This window comes from Nicotiana tabacum, chromosome 4 (genome assembly GCF_000715075.1).
Source record: "Nicotiana tabacum cultivar K326 chromosome 4, ASM71507v2, whole genome shotgun sequence".
NCBI lineage: Eukaryota > Viridiplantae > Streptophyta > Magnoliopsida > Solanales > Solanaceae > Nicotiana > Nicotiana tabacum.
This window is the reverse complement of record NC_134083.1, coordinates 30,620,665-30,641,800: the sequence shown is the minus strand read 5'-3', so window position 1 is coordinate 30,641,800 and position 21,136 is coordinate 30,620,665. Positions and strand designations below refer to the sequence as shown.

Here is a 21,136-nt window from a genome sequence, read left to right as displayed (position 1 = left end):
TGTTTTAACCACTTTTTGATGTTATTTAATCTTTAAAACACCCAACATGGTGTAATTATTGGTTTGATGACTAATTAAGTTATGTGTGACGATTTAAGGTGTTCGGAGTGCAAATTATGAAGAAAAGGTGGTTTAGCCAGAGGAAGAAGGGTTGGATGCGTCGCATCCAACCTAGGAAAACATCATCCTGCATGCAACCTTAGCAGTGAAGTTGGGCCATAGCGTCCGCCATCGCGTGCGAAACTGGGAAGTAGAAGAGAAGGCTGGATGCGTCGCGTCCACCATCGCGTGCAAAGCTGAGAAATAGAGGACAAGGTGGATGCGTCGCATCCACCTTCGCAGAAGAAAAATTGAAATGGAGGACAAGGTGGATGCGTCGCATCCACCTTAGCATCAATCCCTGAAGCCGAATTGGACTAGGAATAGGAGAGCTTTGGCCCACGACTTTTGTACGCAATATATAAGCTAAAAACGCCTCTTTTAGGTTATCTAACATATTGGGAAGGGGGAAAAAGCCACGACAAAGCTGTGGAGGCCGGAATTCATCAAGTTTCATCTTTCTCCCACCAAACTTAGTAATTTTTATGTTTCTTTATATGATTTGTTGTTTGGCTACCATATCTATGTGGAGCTAAACTTCACGTTCTAGGGTTGTGGTTCTTTCATGAATATTGTTATTCGGATATTGATTTTGACTACTTGATTTATCATATTAGTTTATTTATTCATCTTGCACTTAATTATTTAATTGCTTGATCACCAATTGAATATTATCTACGAATCTAGAATTGAACTCGAAAGTGGGAATTCTATATTGCATATAGGATTGAGTAGGGCAAGTTCTTGAACTCGGGCATCGGGGAACGGATTCGTGGTTAGGATAGACATATACCTAATTGCCTTGCTTGGTTGATTTACAGGAATTATAAATGCGTTCTTGTTGATTCTCACTCCATAGACATATAGGCGTTAAGTTAGCTGGAATAGGCGAGTAAGAACTCGACAGATTCTTATGAGCAATATTAACCCTGTCAACCAATAAGCTAGATAAATTAGTCGGTCAATTCAATTGAAGAATACAATAGGATTGTTAGATAGACCATAACCCTAGATCGTTTTCATTACATTGATATCATTAAAATCTGCTCTTTCTCTGTTCAAAGTTTATTATTTATATTTTTTTATTTAATTAGTTTAGAATAAAATATTTTTAGATTTAATTCTTGTTTAGATAATTGGGATAGTCTAATTTAGTTAATAGTTAATCATAAGTCCTCGTGGGTTCGACATCCGACTTTTAGTCACTTTATTACTTGACGACCGCGTATACTTGCGTGAGTGTGTTTGGTCGCAACAAGGAGAGTAGAACCCCGTCAAAAGTTAGGATTTTTCAGGATTAATCAATCGATTTAAAATATTTATCGGTTGGTATCCATTTATAAATCTTGCCCCTTAAAAGATTTACGCAATAGCATTGTATATTCGGATACCTTCGAGGCATACAATTCACATTTTGTATATGAATCTATCAAGAATAAAATCACAACATTATTTGAAATTATGGGAAAGTACTTAGGTTTCCCTATTAACTGGAACTGGAATAGGCCATATAAGGGTAACAACCAATACATCATTAATAAGGTTAATAATTGACTTAACGGTTGAAAAACTAATTGTCTTAACATTCCGGAAGAACCACCCCCATTAAGGCTGCCATTGCTTCCATCTCTAATCATGTTATGCAAAACAATTTGGTCCCCAAAATCAATACGAGATGAATTTTGTTTGGCGTCCCATTAATGAAACTAAAAAGACTTGAATTGGGATAACGTAATAACTAGACCAAAGAATGATGGAGGACTAGGAAAATACACTCTGAAATGAGGTGCTGGCATTTGATATCAATTTAATCCGACCTGTGCATCAGGTTCAAAGAAAAGTAAGTATATTTTTTCTTTAAATGCATATTTTCACAAAGGGTAGACTATTTTTTGCTGGAATATTCCTCAAAAAGCAAAGTAACCCTCTTTAAATGCCCCCCTTAATGGCTATGCTTTCACTCTAAACTTTTAAGCTGCAGGTTCAAAGAAATATTTTGGTTTTAATGTGATGATGGAGATTAATGTTTATTTGTAGGATTAAGTTCTTTGGGTTAAGTGGGGTCTTTTTTTCCTCTTTACTGCAGTGGTGTCCCAAGTCTCCCCATCTCCGTATCTTCTCCGCCATATTCTTCCTTCTTCTCTACATTAACATCCAAGCCTGCGAGGTTAATTGCTTGTTCCTGTGTTGGTAATTGTTCATCTGTTGATGGAGATCTATTGTCCGTGCCGTTATCCTTGCTTTTACCCCACAGAACAATGTACAGGCCTACAACAATGACAATAACACCAAGTATCCTGCAAAAAAGTGTTATCTTTCGTTTAGTGTTGGTTGCAACTCTTATAAGAGTACTTTTATATATATGGTTACAAGAATTACCTTCCGAGGGTCATTTGTTCGCGCAGAATGAATAAACTCATTACAGCTACAATAACCATGCTTAATGGATTGAACGCTGTCAGGAAAACTGGATCCTTGTTTTTCATTACGACTCCTTGTGTGTAATACGTGAGTCCTGAACAAAATATTCCCTGGATTGAGACATGGAAAGTGAGGAGCTTTTCATTTATTAGTTATTTGAAAAACTATGCTTTTAGATTCTTTCCTCACTTCTCTGCAGAGGCAATGTTTCTCTTCCTAGAGATGTTAGGAAATGTTGATCGTTAAATTAATGTCAATATATACCATTATCAGAAAAGAAAATGGAAGATCTAATTGGCTTGAATTTGACTTACACTGTGTAGAATTGCTAAAGACTTAGCGTCCCAATATATGGCCCATACTGTAGTCTTTCCTCTCTCCATTACCATTGCTACTATAACTCCTTCAATTGTTCCCAACAAACATATCCACGCAGTGAGCGAGAGCTCAGCCGGATAGGTCCGCAATGTGATTGCCTAGGCATAGAGCAATAAAAGAGTCAGATTTGCTGCTTATTTCTAACAACTTATCTGTGACTAAGTATATTTTTACCTGCAAAATTATGAAGCCAGCCCAACTCAAGCACCCACTTATTATCAGGATGGAACCTTTGATAAGATGATTTGAATTTGGATTTTCCCTTTGAGATTCATGATTCGGCTTTCCTTTTGTCCAAAGTTCAAGAAGTGGTCCATGTACCAGAGTCATGATCATGGCTCCTCCAACTGCAGCAATTGTCCCAATTATTTTGGCTTGGCTGCGAATGCTTTTAAGCTTCATCTTCTCAAGTCTAGGATAAACAAAATATGTGTAAAAAGAATTTCAGTTACAATAAATACCCTTAATACACAGCGTATTAAAAAGACAAAACAAACACATAATCACATATAATGCAACAACCCTATAGAGATATTTAATTCCCTAGTCGTGTTCTCAAATAGCCTTGATGTGGCGGCAACAACAAATCAGATGAACACTGCATGCTGAAGAATGTAAAACTTGTTTTGATTTTATTAGAATGTCAAACCATGATTCATACAGTGGCTATAATTGGCAGAATATTTTGGTTCCTCCTTTACATAATTTTTATTGCCTCTCGTGCTTTATATTTTGTTTTTTTCACTGAGTTTTTACTTCAGTGTGAAAGAAATCGATCCACCTAGTTTTGGTTATAGCTAGGTTTTTTTAGTACTAGCATATCTCAAGGGTAAATAAATTGATTGAAAAGGGGCCTCTAAATCTTTAGACGATGGTTTTGTTATCCATTTCATAGAGATTAATTCCCCTCAGTAGAGCATTCTAATTTTGACACCCATTCCATATATAATTCTAATGAACAAGATGTATTTGGTCTTAAATTGATCACATTGAACCTTCGAGAAAACAATTTAAGTGTTTGATTTAAAAATACAGAGTGTGTATCTGAATGAGACAAGCTTATAATTTACCAGCATATCCAGGCCATTATAAAAGTAATGGCAGGAAGAATATTGCCCATTGCAGCACTAAAAGTTGCGGTTGTATATTTCAAGCCTAGAGAGTAGAAAATCTGGCCGATGACTGGCCTATCGGTTAAGATAAAAAAGTTTAGATACTAATTGCTTAATTGGAGAAGAAACTGATTTTAGTGTTTGAGACTTACTCTAGTATGCCAAGAGCTACGATCTTAGCAAAGATTGCAAGAGTCATCCTTGGTCTTGTATTCCTGTGAAAATAACATGAAAATTAAGCAGACATGACTTTTTGTATTTATCTTTCTTTAACTGATAACTAGGCTAGCTAGAATCTAAGTTCAAACATGTTAATTGAACACAAGAAGAGAGAGGCATATATACCTGTCTAGATATATCGCAAAAGGAGCAATGACGAGAGTGGCCACTGCATGTCGATAGACGGTAAATACGTAGCAGCTCAATCCTTCATTCAGAGCAATTTTTGAAAGGATGTCAAATCCTGCTAGAGCAAATTGCAGAAAAACTGCTGCAATGAAAGGTCTTGCGTTGCTGAATAAATTCTTCATTTGGATGATTTCTGTTCTAGCAGGGTTGGGAGCAGGAAGAGGAAATGGTGGCATAGATCTTCTCCATATATAAAGGATCATAAAAAAAAAATCAGCGTTGAATCCACTAATAAATACATATTAGGAAAACTCATGTAGAAAATATTTTCTTTAATACATTTTCCATAATGGTTAATGGAACTTGCGAATTCATAATCGGAGAACTGATTTCTCACGATTAAATGGATATGCCTAATATAGTAAACAAGATCCTTAAAGATGATGCAAAATATTTACTATTAAAACAAGTTCTTTTTATAGCTTTTGTGTGTTCACAGCTGGTATTGCTTGGTTGTTTGACTAGTTGAAGAAAAATTCTCCGGGTATTCACTTTCTTGTTCTGAAAATGTATTTAACATTTATTTATCATATCATATACCTGGAATAAGCAACTCTAAATTTTAGAAAAAGTATAGAAGAATAAGAAACAAAAAAATGAGAAACAATTCGGTTTGGTTCGGTATTGTTAAAGATCTATCCTAACATTTCGGTTTGGCTCGGTATTTTTCAATAATTATTTATAAAATAAAAAGTCTATCCTAATTATTCTGTATAGTTATAGATTTATATCGAAACTTACGATTTTATTTTTAAAAAATCTAAAATCGGACGATTCAATTTGCCGGTTTAATCAATTTTTGAAATAGCATTAACAGCCCTACTTATAAGATGTGAAACGTTATAGATTAAGAAAATTAATTACCTTCCTCATCATGATATTGTCTCTCATTTTTTAATTTAATCTTATGAACTTAGTTATGCAACAAATAAATTTTATTTTAAATGAGAAAAAGTGAAAAATAAGAATCAAGCGTATAAGTTAATAACATTGAATAAAGAGGAAATGAGAAAATTTGCCTTTATGGTCCGTAAATATGTATATTTGCCCTTCGTTTAAAATTGGGGTCAGTTATGCTTCGCCGTTACAAAACATACACATTCATCTTTATTTTCTAACTCAGCTAACAAAATCATTAAAAAATAAAAAATGAAATCAAATTTATCACTGTACATTGAAAATTTATTTATATATATCCTCCGGTTAAAGTTTGGCCTAATATAAGGTCCAAATGGTGTAGTTTTGGCCTATGTTTGGAAATTGCCCTCGAGCAAATTAATTTCCACAAAGGAAAAATTATATATTGAAAGTAAAAGAGATAAAATATTCTTCCCACATTTTACAATGAAATAAAAAATATTAGAAAAATATATTATGACAAACTTATGGCAACAATTGGGTAATAACTATTTTGATGTAGAAGAAATGAATAAGTGAAGCAATGGTAAAATGGTCAATATTTTCTCATCTTTATATTTCAGATGGATGGTACTTTCCATAATTTGGAGATAAAAAATTCCTATTTTGTTGATATATATTGTTGCCAGGTGATTTCAATAATAGCGTTTTTATTTAAAAAAATGTTTTATTAAGTATAAAAAATAGCAAAGAAGTTTAATATAGTATAGAATTTTTATCACAGTGAAATTTAAAATACCTCAAGACCGAGATGAATTATCCTTTTATAGTACTTAGTATGGAACTCTTTTTTTTGTATATTAACGAGCTTGAGACTCTTATATGAAGGTTAATTAAATAGTAATTTTTAATAATACATTATAGAGGAATATTTACAATCTTCCAAGCTGAATTAACTATAATCAAACGTATATCTCACATCAAACAAATGTTGTGAATATAAGCAACATAAAATAACTCGTGAACAAAATAATTAGAGAGACAATTTTGGATAAGTTTGTAATCCATAATTGCAATGTTGGACCTTTTTATTTTTTTTGAAATGATTTGCTAGTTAAGTTGAAAAATTAGAGTAAATGTGTGTCAGTTTTGTATTGACGAGGATATAGTTAACCCCAACTTTAAAAAGTAATCATGTTTACCCTTAAAATGTGTAACAATTGAATTTATATGCGTTTTAAAGAATACATGATTTAATTTAACACGAATGAAGTAACAAGAATAAATAATTGAATTAAAAGAAAACAAAGCAATCAAACCACTTGCAATGGATGTTTAGAAATCAGTTCCGATCCGGTCCTCGGAACGGGCTCGGTTGCAGCTCAACAAACAAGCAACTGAAGAACACTTTAAACAATAGCTAGAAAACAAAAATTAACTTTATTGTTCTGATATGCGTGCCAACAGTGATCTCCAAAATTAAAAAGTTCTCCCCTTTATATAGTAGGGTAATTTCAATCTTAGTACAAGTCTAAATAAGGTAAAAAAATCTTTTCCTTCTAATAAACATTGATACACAGTTGATATCGGACGAGATTCGCTCCGTAATATCCGGTTGAGAGTGGATATTTCGGCCCCTCACTTATCCTGTCTAACTGTCTTTTCCCTTAGTCTCGGCTATTCACTCTGCTCGAGCCCTATGCTCGATCGTGTCTGGTCTCGGGTGCACCATTCGTCCTCCCCGAGCTCTGATCCGCGGAATCCCTCGGCTTTACTCGAGGCCACGTCAGATCGTGTTTTCCTTTCGTTTCTTTACCGAGAAATTAGGGATAACTTTATTCCCGATTTTACCCGTACACAAACCATAATGCAAATCACAGGATCAATTTTGGATTTTTTTGAAAAGCGTGACCGAACCAGTAAGTTTCCTACGTATCTCTTATTTGTTACGACCTTATCGAACCAACGAGATGCTAACAAAAACAATAGTTCTTGACACATAATGTAAATTTTAATTTTTCCATGTTTTTAAGTTTAATTTATGGATCGATTTCGGTTACACAAGCTATTCAAACTGGCCAAATTTTTAGATAAGCTAACTTGAATTACTTTTTAATTTTAATGAGCTAAATTTGACACCTGACAAGTTAATAAGAAGTGAATGAGAGAGAGAAAATTAGCTAGGGATTTTCAATCAATTAGGTAAATTTTTAATTATAATATTAGCACTAATCTGTTTTAAGTGAGTTGGGGGTTTTGATTTGGCGCGGTGATGCAACGAACTGCACGCACATATCGGGGACACAGACACAACTCCTCGTGTTCGCAATGCAGCATCCCATTGTAATGGCTCTCCGTTTCCTTCTCCATCCATTAATGCTCAAAACTCTATGTTCGTCAACCTTCTGTCCTAGGGTTTCTTCTGTGACCAAAAATGGGCACTCTCCAGCACCACCTCCACCGTTTCTCCAAACCTTCCTTAATTTACGACCGTCAGAAGCCCTGGTGGCAACAAATTCTCGATCCAAATGGCGAGTTCGTTGCCAGATGGAACCACATTTTCTTGTTCACTTCCTTTGTCGGTCTATTTGTTGATCCTCTGTTTTTGTTGCTTCCAATTATTCGCGAAACTTGCATGAGCACCGATAATGTTTTGGGATACACCATATTAACTTTTCGCGTATTGGTTGATATCTTCGCCTTGCTTCAGATCGTTATGAAGTTCCGTACGGCTTTTGTTTCCAAGAAAACCCGGGTTTTTGGTAAGGGTGAGCTGGTCATGGATCAGTGCTTGATTGCTATCCGTTACTTGAAGAACGACTTTGCCATTGATCTTGCTGCTGCCCTCCCGCTCCCACAAGTCAGTCTATTACATACATTATATCATGTTTCTTTCTCATCGTCAGGGGCGGCTCAACAGAACTCGGAGCCTAAGGCGAAACTATATTCGGAGGCCCTTAATCCCAGTATAATCCCACTAGTGAGATATGAGGAGTGTAGGTTGTACGCAGACCTTACCCCTATCCTGGAGTAGAACAGAGACTGTTTCCGATAGACCTTCGGTTCCCTCCCTCCGAGAACTTCCCACCTTCGGTTCCCTCCCTCCGAGAACTTCCCACCTTCTGTTGGGTTGACTCGAACTCACAAGTACTTGGTTGGAAGTGGAGGGTGCTTACCACTAGAGCAACCCACTCTTGTCAAATATACTAATTAACGAGGGAAGAAAATTATCATAATTTATAAATTTATTGTATAAAATAACCTCAATCAAGTAACAAAAAATATACTGTAACACTTTTTTTATTCTAATTATTTATATAAATTATATAATATATAATAGTAACAATAATAATAAGAATTTAAAATAAATTTGGGGGCCTTCAAAATTTGGGGGCCTAAGGCAATGGCCTCACTACCCAAAGCCTTAGAGCCGCCCCTGCTCATCGTTGTAATCATAATAATGTTATACTTCTGGATTAGCATTTGAATGAATCCATGGTTTCGAGCTAGGCTAAGCCAGCCCAATGATATTATTAACACGGTGTGATATTATCTGATTTAGGGCAAACTCGTACGATTTTCTCTAAAAGGCCTCACACCTTATATGTAGCTTACTTTTCTTTTTTTGCTACCAATGTGGGGTTTTTATTCGTACACCAACAATCTTCCTCTCAAATTAAGTTTCACATGGTCCATCTCCAAGCCCCCGAACTATGTTTCACATGTCCCATTACCTCATGGGCTTATTTGAAGATTTACTGTCGTGTCACTCACATTATTCAAGTATTTATAGCCACCGAAGCCCAAATGATAGGTTCTTCATGTGTTTGTGCTCCAACTTACCTTTGCAATTGGTAAAGGTAGTAAGTGAGCTTTATGCCATCACTCTGCTATCTTCATACTCGTCCCCCTATGCCATTGTCACCCAAAGATATTTCTCAATATGATGTGATACTATTTGCTTTGTGCCAAACCTGCACGGTTTTTTCCCAAAAGACCTCACACCATTAAGATTATCCCAACACCTTATTTGTAGCTTCCTTTTCTTTTTAGTTACCAATGTGGGACTTTTGTTCGCACGCCCAACCGCTTCTATTTGTGAAATATTTTCATTGTGTAACATAGTTGGACTTGAAGGCTGAAATCAAATTTTGTTATTATGCCTTATTGGAAAAGTATGTTTATTAATTTGAGGGTGGTATGATGAATAGTAACTTTGTCTTATTTTTGGTTTTGCAGATTGTTATTTGGTTTATAATGCCATTGAATGGCTCATCCGCCACTCATGCTAATCATGCCATCTCTTTGATTATTATGCTTCAGTATGTGCCAAGATTGTTAGTCATTTTCCCCTTAAATTCAAAGATTATTAGGAATACAGGTGTTGTGGCAAAGACAGCTTGGTCTGGTGCAGCATACAATCTCCTCCTGTACTTGCTGGCAGGTCATGTAAGTTCTGCAGTCTTTGATAGTATTTTTTTTCTTTTTTATCAAAATAGTGCACAAGGCACCTCCCTTCCTAAATTCAGATCCTTGTTTTGGTCATTGCCACCTCTCAGTTGACAACTCTCAAAGGAATTCTTTTTCAGAAAGTATAGGATACGAGTTGTCAACAAGAGACTAAGGTAAACTTAGTCAATAAACCATATTCTGCTTATCTCATGTTAATCTCGAAATGATATCATTAAATAGACCTGTAGCTAAATTAGGAACCCATAAACAAGACATAACATATTTTGGCCAGACTAAAGGTGTCACTAGCGCACAATAGCAGGCAGGGGAAAAATCAACTTATTTTAGTGGATGAAAGTGAATGGAAGTTGACCGATTAGAAAAAGTGACAAGTTTAGAACGGAGGAAGAAGGGACACATGTCAAATAGATTTAGTGATTGACCCTTACCTTTCAGCTGTCAGTTGAACTCAAATTATTTAACTTTTTCAATTTGAGGACCAGGCTGTGAAGAAAGCTGTACAGTGATAAAGAGTGCACAAATCAGGTCTGGGCACTACTCAACCAAATATGGATTTTAAGGGCACTATAGGCTTTGAATTCATCAACTATAAATTCTCAGAGTATGAATTATAGTTTTGAGAGGTGTGAACTAATCTTTCTAAATGCAATTTGTTGCCCATTCCCAATTGGTCCTTTTCCCCTTTGCCCCATTGTGACTCGAATTCCAACTTAATGGTTGGATGTGGAGCGTCTTACAATTAGACTATCCCTCCCTTGTTGCCTTAAATCAAAGCTCTATTACTTAAAAACAAATAACGAATGATAGGACTCCTCAAAACCTATAGTTTATGTGATATCTCCTTTTTAAGGAGCAATGTAAACAAAGTACAGGCTTGTTACACTCCTTACTCATGTGATGCCGATATGAGCTGAGCTCGCTAACAGGTTTAGCTATAGCATGTCATTGGTGTTAACTCTACTGTGTATATAGTTGGGAAAGCTCCCAGGTTTTAAAAGTTTTTGCCTTTAAGTGATGGTCCTCTGGAGGAAAAATCTTTGGAAATTGGTTGACTGAGAGAAACAAAAGTAGTATCTACAAGTAATGTTCCAAGTCTACATTTTGGTGATACCTCTTTTGCCTACCATTATTCCATGCATTCTTCCCGCGTTGATATTCTCAACTGACAAATTAGAAGCTATCTACCCACTATCCAAACTCCAGACTCACATTTGCTTTAATTGTCATATTTAATCCTTGTCAGCATAATCAATAGCATTGGTAATTAAAAAGCAATTTTTCATTATCTTTTCAAGATTTGGATCTTCTCAACACCTAACAGATGGTGAAAATACCTCACCTTAGGAAGCAGTGAGACTTTTGTAATTTGACTCCTGGACTATGGCAACTCACTGATTTAGGCTACTGATGAAAATGTCACAGTAGTAGTTCAACAATAAGGTTTGCTTCAGTTCTTTCTAGTGCTTTTTTTTGTCATGCCAATTATTTTTATGTGGTTGTTATTACAGACCTAATTAAATAAGTAAATAAAAAAAATTCATCTCTGAAAACCTTAAGCTTTAAATTTTATATTTTCCAAGCAACTCAAGCTTTTAAATGATGTGGAACTATAGAACTCATTATCAAGTTAAGTAGATAGATATCATAAGTTTAAGTCTCACCGCCAATGCTGTTGGAATATCTACATGATTTATGCCTTAAAAGAGGCCCTGCTGGTAAATGAAGGATAATGGTACCAGGATGTCCACACACATTTGCTCTTTTCAGTGAATCAGGAAGTCAGTATATGGGATAGTTTGAGGGCTTTAGGAGGTTAGAGTCCCATCTGGTGTAGTAAGTGGGTGTTAGACCATCAAATAGTTGTGGTGGAGTGGTAAGCACTCCTTTGTTCTTAACCAAATATCTCGGGTTCGAGCACTGGGTATGTAGTCGCCTTTGGTAGGGAGCGCTTTACCTCCAAAGTAGGGTTTCTCCGTGCGAATCCAGATTTAGTCGGGCCCCAAAGCGGGTATCAGCAACCGGGTGGATAACCAAAAAAAGGTGGGTGTTAAGTGGTCACAGATGTTGCAATAGTTTCGGTGGTAGTAGCTACAATATTGCAGTTGAGTTTGCATGAAATTTTATGGTGATGTATACTGTGGTTGTTGCTGATTGTGCGCTAGCAAAGAGAGGAAAAAGTGAAGAAACTAAATTAGCAGCAAAACATTCCTATGTCGAAGACGTCTTTTTCATTGTTATTGATATAATAAATGCTGTGATATTGCTATGATCCATAACATAATATCGTCTTTTCTCCTCAAGCTGGATTGAAAAGTTGCACCTGCAGCCTTTCAGACTATATTTTCTAATTCATCGGAGATTGAATCAGTGATTAGTCTGGTTTTTCAATTGTCAGTGCAGGTTTTAGGAGCTATATGGTATCTGATGGCTATTGAGAGGCACTTTTCATGCTGGAAGGATGAGTGCGCAAAGCAGCAGGAGGGTGCTCCAGCTTGTTATAAAGACTACCTTGATTGCTCATCACTTGGTAAACCTGGGCGTCAGGAGTGGTCGGAAACCACTGAGGTGTTCAAGAATTGCGATGCTAATGCTGATATAAGCTTTGAGTTTGGAATGTTTGGTGATGCAAATACTGAAGAAGTTACATCTGCTGGCATCTTTGATCGATATTTTTACTGCCTATGGTGGGGTTTAAAGAGCCTAAGGTATTCTCTTTGTTATCAAATCCTTTGTGGTCTCTCTGTCTTAATTTGTTTTCTAAATTATGTTAATTAGAAGATAGTCTGCATATCAATATAAAAAACTCTTTATCTAATGGACTTTGTCTGCACCTCAATAAATCATTATCAAGTGGTCGAAAGATACTTCGCAAATGACATGTGGGTAGATCGTAAGTCAGGGCTCGAAAAGTTGTTCGTCCTGTCCATTGATTAGCAGAAAGATATAAGTTGTTCAGGAACTAACCTTCGTGAGTCAGCTGAGAACTCTCTCTCCTCATAAAATATTTTTTTCAACTGTTGTCAGAAAACTGTAAAGTAAATTCTTCATCTTCGGAAACTTGTTTTTAAAGTTGGAGCAGAACCTAACATCAGAGTCGTGCATTCACTTAAACCAAGCTTGCTGAAGATTAATATTTGTCATATACATAGTCATACGATTTTTTACCATTATATAGATAATTCCTTGAAGAGAAGCCTGGCTTAGACAACAGGTTTGGTCTTCCATATCCGTTCTGATATTGGACTGTTAAATATTAGCCCTCTCTCTCGCTCAATTTTAAGTATCTGAGTTGCAACTTATACTCCATGTAGTCAGGTTGAAGTACTGGACCACAATTTTTACTCCTTACGAGAAAAAAGAAAGGAGACTTCAATGTGGCATGAAACATTCATCTTTTATTCTAGTATACGAATTTGTGATATTAGGAATGTTAAATTTAATTTTCTCTTGATTTTTTCTTATGAAGAATTTTTGTTCCCTGCCAATCATGCATTAGTCTGCAGGACTTTATGGAAAGCTTATAAAGCATTTCCTGATTATATACTGAATGAAAGATGGATGTTACTGTGGCATAAAAATGTGGGTGCATTGCACTAACTGTTTTGAGAACAAATAAAAATGAAAATTTAATGGTATTGTGACTCAAAAAACTGTGCAACTTTCTTTGGTAATTCCTTTTTTTCTTAACTTTCTTCGGTAATATGAATTAAGGGGCCATTTTGAAGGAAAATGTGGAGAAAAGTCCATGACCTACTAGTTTAGCTTAAATGGTGGTTCTGGGGCTAATTAGGTAGCGGCAAGGTTCGGAACTCACTGTGCTTTGTGTCACCCTGAAAAGATATTGGTGACAAGTGCAAGATATTTAGTGCAAAAGAACTTTTTTTTTTCATATTTCATTAGGATTTATGCTTAACGGATCATTCAATAACTTGATTTTCAGTTCGTATGGACAAAGTATAACTACAAGCATAAACATTGTTGAGACGCTCTTGTCCAGTCTTATTTGTCTTCTGGGTTTGGTCTTCTTTGCACTGCTGATAGGCAACATGCAGGTATTTTCTCATGTGAAAGACTAAATTACGATATATTTTCTTATTCACGTTTCTTCTTATTCTTTTACACTATTGCTTAGTCTCTGATGTACGTTGATGAATTTAAGCTACTGGATATTGACTAAAAGGAGGAAAACTTGGGAGTGATCATCCCGTTGATTAAGTCCCTTGGTTCTTGTGGACTGATCTTGATCAATTAGTGAGAATTTGCTTGAATATATCCTAACCATGTACCATGCATTAGCATCTTGGTATTTTACTCTGATAGCCGTTTACGCGTGCTCTCTCTCTCTCTCTCTCTCTCTCTCTCTCTCTCTCTCTCTCTCTCTGAATGGGAATTTAAACCATGGGACTGTACGACTAGTTCATGGACACAGAAAGCTCCTTCTCTTTTGAGTTAGGAAACTCCTTTTCTTTTGAGTAAGTTTGTCAATGCACATACCTTAAAGTATGAAAAATTAACAGCCAAGTTTAATCTGTGCAAATGATTGTGTCCGACTTGCTGAAGTTATCCTAATCTCCAGATATCTCTAAGTGAGACCACTTTTTGGTTTGAGTCTGCTCTTATTTTTCACTTTTGACGGCCCTCCCAACTCTTGTTTTCCATGGACCATGTGGTACAGGAAGTGGTTAGTTTCTTTTTGAACTACTAGGTGGCAGGATTCTGAAATGGTAGACAATGACATAGTTTAAGTACCCATTGTTGTTCAGTATTATCTTTTGATACAACTTAACAAAGCTGAAGTTTTCTTGTTGATGACCAATGTACAGCATTACAGTAATTACTTATTTGAGTTAAGGTTGCAACTATGGTCAAAGTACCCAAAATTGTTTGACCTGATCCGGTACGGATCCCATACCCACACCCATACTAGTGTCGTGTCGACACGGGTGCGGCACCTAAACTGCCGTGTCGGAGCAACGTTTGACAAATTCATTGCTAGTGACTTGTGTACTTGTTCATCAAATAAGGATCCAGGTTATGTCCATCAAATACGTCTTTTTCTTTTGGGGGCTCTGGGGTGGGGATGGGGGGTGCAAAGGGGGAACTACTTCAGAGGGAATGAATATTTTGTTGAATTTGTAAGTGACACTGCTTCTACTGTTGTATTTTGTGAAGAGCTATCTACAATCCATGACAGCAAGACTTGAACAATGGAGAGTTAAAAGAAGGGACACAGAGGAGTGGATGAGGCACCGTCAACTGCCTGAAGATCTGCAAGATCGTGTTCGTCGGTTTGTTCAGTATAAATGGGTAGCTACAAGAGGTGTAGAGGAAGAAGAAATATTGCGTTCCTTACCCTTGGATCTAAGGCGCCAGATTCAGAGGCACCTCTGCCTGGCTCTTGTTCGTCGTGTAAGTTTTTCCGTCTCATTATTGTTTTGTACTTTCTCAAAGGGGAACATCGCGATCATTTGGAGCCGTGCAGTTTGGTCTATCCTTTTTTGTTGGCTAAAATTACTTCGTAGTTTAACTTTCTGTGGAGAGCTTCTCTTCTATTCTTGAGGTGGGTCTCTTGTTAAGCATGCGTTGGCAATTGCTCTATGATGCAGTTTATGGATGTGCAGCTTTGCTCTCTTTATTGCGCACATTTTTGCCCCAAACAATAGAGTAGCACATGGTTAACGAAATCTGCATAGCTAGTTTTAAGACTCCACTTTTGTGAAATGAATAGCAAAAATCTTCTTTTCTACCAATTTCAGTTGTATCAACCATCTGTCTTGACCTAATCTAAGAAAGAAAAAAAAAATGACCAACCATCTGTATTGAACTTCCAAGATTTTCTTATGGTTCTCCTATTTAGTAACCTCATGCTTGCTGGATTTTACAGGTCCCTTTCTTCTCCCAGATGGATGATCAGCTGTTAGATGCAATATGCGAATGCCTTGTTTCATCATTGAACACGAAAGACACGTATATTGTTCGGGAAGGAGATCCGGTGAATGAGATGCTTTTCATAATTAGAGGTGAACTTGAGAGTTCAACAACTAATGGAGGAAAGTCAGGCTTCTTCAACTCCATTATGCTAAAGCAGGGTGATTTTTGTGGAGAAGAATTGCTAACATGGGCCTTAGTGCCTAATCCGAATGTTAATCTTCCAATTTCAACTCGAACAGTGAAATGCCTTAAAGAAGTTGAAGCATTTGCACTTAAAGCTGAAAAGCTCAAGTTTGTTGCAAACCAGTTCAGACGTCTCCATAGTAAGAAATTACAGCATGCATTCCGGTTCTACTCACACCAATGGAGGACATGGGGAGCTTGCTACATACAAGCTGCATGGAGACGCTATCGGAGGAAAAAACTAGCAGAGGAATTGTCAATAGAAGAGAGCTTGTACTACACACGAGGGATGGACCAAGAGGATGATTATGGTCACGAATATCCAGAAGCTGGTTATGACGGTGGCAATGCTTCGGATCATGCAACAGAAAGCAGTAGTCAGCATCTTGGAGCTACAATATTGGCATCAAGATTTGCTGCTAACACCAGAAGAGGCAAGGTGCCACGGGTGGACCCTGGTGAATCCAGCTTACGTATGCCTAAACTCTTTAAGCCTGACGAGCCTGATTTTTCTGATGATCAAAGATGAACGCCATAGTCACTGATGAATCAGTTCTTGTTTTTGGATCGAAGTTAGAGTTAGTCTTTAGGCTGCTTGTTGCCCAGTTACTTGTTCACAGGTCACCTTTTGCTGTTTCTTGTTATCCAAAAGAAACTGTTACTACCAATTCATTCACTACTACATAGTGGTTAACTACTTCACAAATGTAAATAAATTGCTTGCTTTAATCGTAAGGACTCCTTTTGTGACACCCCGTGGTTTCATGTAGTGAATAACCATAGTCAGACAGTCTGAATATTACTTAATGTGAAATAACAATGTTGATTGGTGAATGGAACACAACATAGAAATAAAACATATGCATTTATATATGCACACTATAAAAGCATCAACATTTTTTGTTCTTTCTATATGGAGGCTTGCAGTGACTTCTATAACAGTATTAGTTTCTCTCAGAAAAGGGGAGATGAAGAATGAAGGAGGTAAACAAACAAGAGAAAATGAGGCTATAATTCTACCCAGGAGAACTCTCTTTTACTGGTGGGTAAAGTTACTTCCTAGAAAAGGGTGTTTCTTGAAGCATACAAATTCATATTGTTAAATTCTGATTTTCACCTTTGGCATTTATTGTTGTGGCAACCTATATTTCCTTTCTCATCACTCATCAGTTAATAAAATGATAAATTTTAATTTTACTGTAAATAACTTCAAATTAAAAACAAAGCAACTTGATTTTCCTTCTCTGTGAAAAGAATGTTGAGTTAGACAATTAACTTGCAAATGAAAGTTTTTCCTGTAAAATCAATTGTTAATTTTAAAAATTCCTAGTATTTGATAGGATAAAGTTAGTTAAAATAAATAAGTTCTGATATGAAAAAAAGGTAAGATAACTAGAGTCCCAAGTGTAATCCCAAAAAGAATACTCTGAAAACTACCCGCCAAAAGCAACAACCCTGTGTTCTTTCCTAATACCCAGCTTTATAACTATCAAATACTTTCCTATTTTTCCTAAACTTCGTTCTTTCCTAAAAAATTAGTCTTTCCGCGTAAATTTATTTTAGAAACCTAGTTATTTATAAAGAACCTGAACTGTACTCTTTCAGGTTCTTCTTCCATAGTAGTAGTAATTCATTCTTTCTTCTCTCTCTGTTTTCATTGCGAATTTAAATTTTCTTTCACAATACTCCAATTCTTAGTTCTTTCTGTATTTTCACAGCAGAATCAAGAACAGTTGCAGATCATCGATCATTGAAGGGTTATTTTTTCTTGCGATTCTTGTTGTAATTTCTTTATTCATAATAGCAAATCAAAGACCGGCATGTCGATGGTATCACGGCTTCCCAGTATTCGATTTTACCCAACTGATGCAGAGTTGATCTACTTTCTGAGAAAGTTCTTGAAGGGTGAGTCTTTACCCAGTGAATGCCCTATTCGACTTGGGGAAATCTATGGAGACCGGCCACCCTGGGAGATTTCTGATCATCCTGAAGAGAAAGTTGGCTACTTTATTTCTCCTTTGAAGAAGCGGAAGGAATCAGATAAAAGATTTCGTCGAACTTGCGCCAACGGGACGTGAAAAGGCCAAACCATCGCGATCCTATCAAGAATGGTAAGGGCACTGTGGTGGGATTCAGAAAAAGTTTTGTTTATCGAACTAGGAGTAGTAAACAATCAAAGCAAGATAAGATTAATTGACTGATGAGAGAACATTACGTGGGGATGATTACTTCAGGGAAAACAATATTCCTAAACAAGATATTGTTCTCAGCCGAATCAAGAAGAATATTATAACAGAGAGAAATATGAAGAATGGGGTAACTATAGAGGAACAAGAAGTTGCTCAAGTAATAGAAGCTATGTTGCGTGAACCTGAATACAACAGTACACAGTCAACAACAATTTATCAACAACATCAGATTATGAACGCTGAACATGAACATGATAATTATTTGGGAGGACTTAATAAAAATAGCCAAATTTTGACCACTTATGATACATATGAAGCTACATTGGAGAATCATAGGGCCATCACCAACAGAGTGTACATGATGACAGAAGAAGCAAATACAACAGCCTGCAGACAAGAAGAAGCATATAGTCAATCCTTCCCGGGCATTCATGAGCAATATTGTGCTGATCTTAACACAGATAACAGTGACTTCTTGGAAGCACTAATGAATGGAATAGAAGACATTGTTCCAGATGATTGGTGGCACCAATTCTACTAGGCAGATAGACATGTAAAAAGAGTTAACTTCTGATGTTTGTTAGACATTCTTTTCCCAACTGAAGATAAAAATTATGTTTATTCAAATAAATTTCGTCGTTTCTTTTAAAATGTCAATTATCCAGCAAGCCCATTATTATCTTCCTTTTTTTTGGGCTTATCAGAGAAAGGTTTTCTAAATTAATAGGAGTAGTAGATACTAGTTTGTAAAACTTAGTAATATGTAGACCAAGTAGTACTGTCTAAGAATATGTAAGCATGCTAAATATTAGAGAAACAAATGTAGCCGTTCAAGGGTTAGGAAACAAGCAATGTGGCAAATAATATATTAATTGGAATTAATTAATGTCCAACAGACTTTCAGCTAAAAGAAAACTAGGGTCCCAATAGTCTTCAATTTTGAGTTATAAGAATTAAAGATAAACGGGATCCTTGTTTATTGGAATCGTAAGGAAAATGTAGTGAATTTCAGCTGAAAGAAAATTTGGCATTCAAAATTTAAAGAACATTATAGTCAATCACAAATTGGGAAACAGTTTCATGCCTAATGAAAAAAGGACACGCCGGTACATAAAGTACTTTACATTCACGTAAGGGAAGAGTCGCATCCCAAAAGTTGTGATGTCAGTCACAATTTGGGAAAACAATTCATGCCTAATGCAAGTTTTGATGAATTATCTGGACATTTTTGGACTTTAGAGTTATCGTCTACTGGGAGAAATTCAAAATAGCCAGATTTACAAGTGGTAATTGAAAAATAGCCATCGTTTCAAAAGTAATCGAAATTTAGCTACTTTTCATGTAAAGAGAAATTTGAACAAAAACACTGTAACGACCCGGCCGGTCGTTTTGCTTTTAAGATCTCCGTTCCCTTAAATAAGACTCTCTGTATGTGCTTTTACTATTTTATGACTTGCGGGGAGGATTAGTTCGGGTTTGGAAGGGTTCGGATTGAAATTGGAACACTTAGTTCCTTAATATTGGTTTAAAAGGGTTGACTTTGACTTGGGTCAACACTTGTACTAAACGACCCTGGAACCGGGATTTGACGGTCCCAATAGGTTCGTATGATGATTTTGGACTTGGGCGTATATTTGGATAGAGTTTTGGATAACCCGGGAGCGTTTCAGCGCTTAATATTGAAAGTTGGCACATTGAAGGTTCTTCAAGTTCTTTAAATTTGGTTTGGAATAGGTTTTGGTGTTATCGAGGCCCGTTTGGGATTTCGAGCTCGGGAATAGTTCCGTATGGTGAATTAAGACTTGCACGCAAAAATTGGTGTCATTCCGAGTAGTCTAAGTATGATTCGGCGCGTTCAGAGTAAGTTGGAAAAAATTTGAAATTCATAAGTTGATTCGATTAGTTTTGGGGTGCAATTCTTAGTTTTGATGTTGTTTTACGCATTCCAAGGGTGCGAGTGAGTCCGTTTTATGTTTACAAACTTGTTGGTATATTTGGTCGAGGCCTCGGGGCCCCTGTATAGGATTCGGAGGGTCGACAGAGCTAGATTGCTCTTTGGAGAAGAGCTGAAGGTGGCTGGCATTTGGTGCGTTCGCACCTGCAGTGGGAAGGGCCGCAGGAGCGGTACCGCATGTGCGGCATTTCGTTCGTAGAAGCGGAAAGGCAGGGAGTCAGCGAGGTCCGCAGAAGCGGACTCGCTTCTGCGATGAAAGGGTTCGCAGGTGCGGAGTGAGGCAGCCTGGCCATGGTCGCAGGTGCACGAGGCGAGCCGCAGAAGCGGGCTCGCAGATGCGAGATTTCCCCACAAGTGCGGCTGGGCGTCGCTCGTGCGTGTTCCGCAGATGCAGATAATCGACCACAAGAGCGGTCCTACAGAAGCAAAAATTCTTCCGCAGGTGCGAAAAACCGCTGGGCAGTGAGGTTCATTTAAGTCGAAGACTTAGACAATTTTGGCTCATTTCTTTCACCTCTTGGGCGATTTTGGAGCTCTTTGAAAAGGGGTTTTCATCAAGCACTTTTAGGTAAGTAATTTCTATATGAGATGAGTTTAATACATGTATTTTGGGTAAATTCTTAACACATAAAGTGTAGAAATTATGGATTTAGTTGAAAAATCTAGGTTTTGATAAAATAGGATTTAACCACGAAAATAATTTTGGAATTAGGTGAAAATTATATATTTGTGTTTGAGAGGTTATGAGTAACAATTATCTTCAAAATATTCCGGAATACGGACACGTGGGCCAGTGGGTAAATTTTAGGAATCTTCCAATTTGGGTTTGGTAATTATTCTAATAGATAAATTATTAACTTTTGAGTGTATATTGATTAATGTATATAACATCTGGCTAGTTTCGGATTGTTCGGCACCAAGTTGAGGCCTTAGAGTTAATTTGTGGGCCGGAAGTGAGCTTGAGAACGAGGTAAGTCTCTTGCCTAATCTTGCAAGAGGATTTCATCCCCTTAGGTGTATCTTGTTGTGTACTACTTGTGTGGGGAGGGAGCTACGTACGCACTAGGTGACAAGAGTCCGTGCGTAACTATATTTCATGAAATATCCGGGTAGTCTTAGATCCATATCAT

At 36.8% G+C, this 21,136-nt stretch overlaps 1 protein-coding gene and 1 pseudogene across 1 annotated transcript; one reads left to right on the top strand and one right to left on the bottom strand.

The window, feature by feature from the left end:
- Positions 1-2,176: 2,176 nt before the first annotated feature.
- Positions 2,177-4,594, bottom strand: LOC107764841 (WAT1-related protein At2g37460-like; annotated as a pseudogene).
- A 2,967-nt stretch (positions 4,595-7,561) lies between these two features.
- On the top strand, positions 7,562-16,638 carry LOC107814200 (putative cyclic nucleotide-gated ion channel 16). The gene is made up of 6 exons (XM_075251637.1): positions 7,562-8,136; positions 9,516-9,725; positions 12,150-12,454; positions 13,690-13,801; positions 14,922-15,158; positions 15,634-16,638. The coding sequence occupies exons 1-6, from the start codon at positions 7,711-7,713 to the stop codon at positions 16,390-16,392; spliced, it is 2,049 nt and encodes a 682-aa protein (XP_075107738.1). The 5' UTR covers positions 7,562-7,710; the 3' UTR covers positions 16,393-16,638.
- The last annotated feature ends 4,498 nt before the right edge of the window (positions 16,639-21,136 follow it).

Bases quoted from the DNA above. Each gene is read 5' to 3' on its own strand.
- LOC107814200 (XM_075251637.1), top strand. From the start codon at position 7,711: ATGGGCACTCTCCAGCACCACCTCCACCGTTTCTCCAAACCTTCCTTA. The intron at 8,137-9,515 runs GTCAGTCTATTA...TTGGTTTTGCAG, and splicing joins CTGCCCTCCCGCTCCCACAA to ATTGTTATTTGGTTTATAAT. The intron at 13,802-14,921 runs GTATTTTCTCAT...TATTTTGTGAAG, and splicing joins TGCTGATAGGCAACATGCAG to AGCTATCTACAATCCATGAC.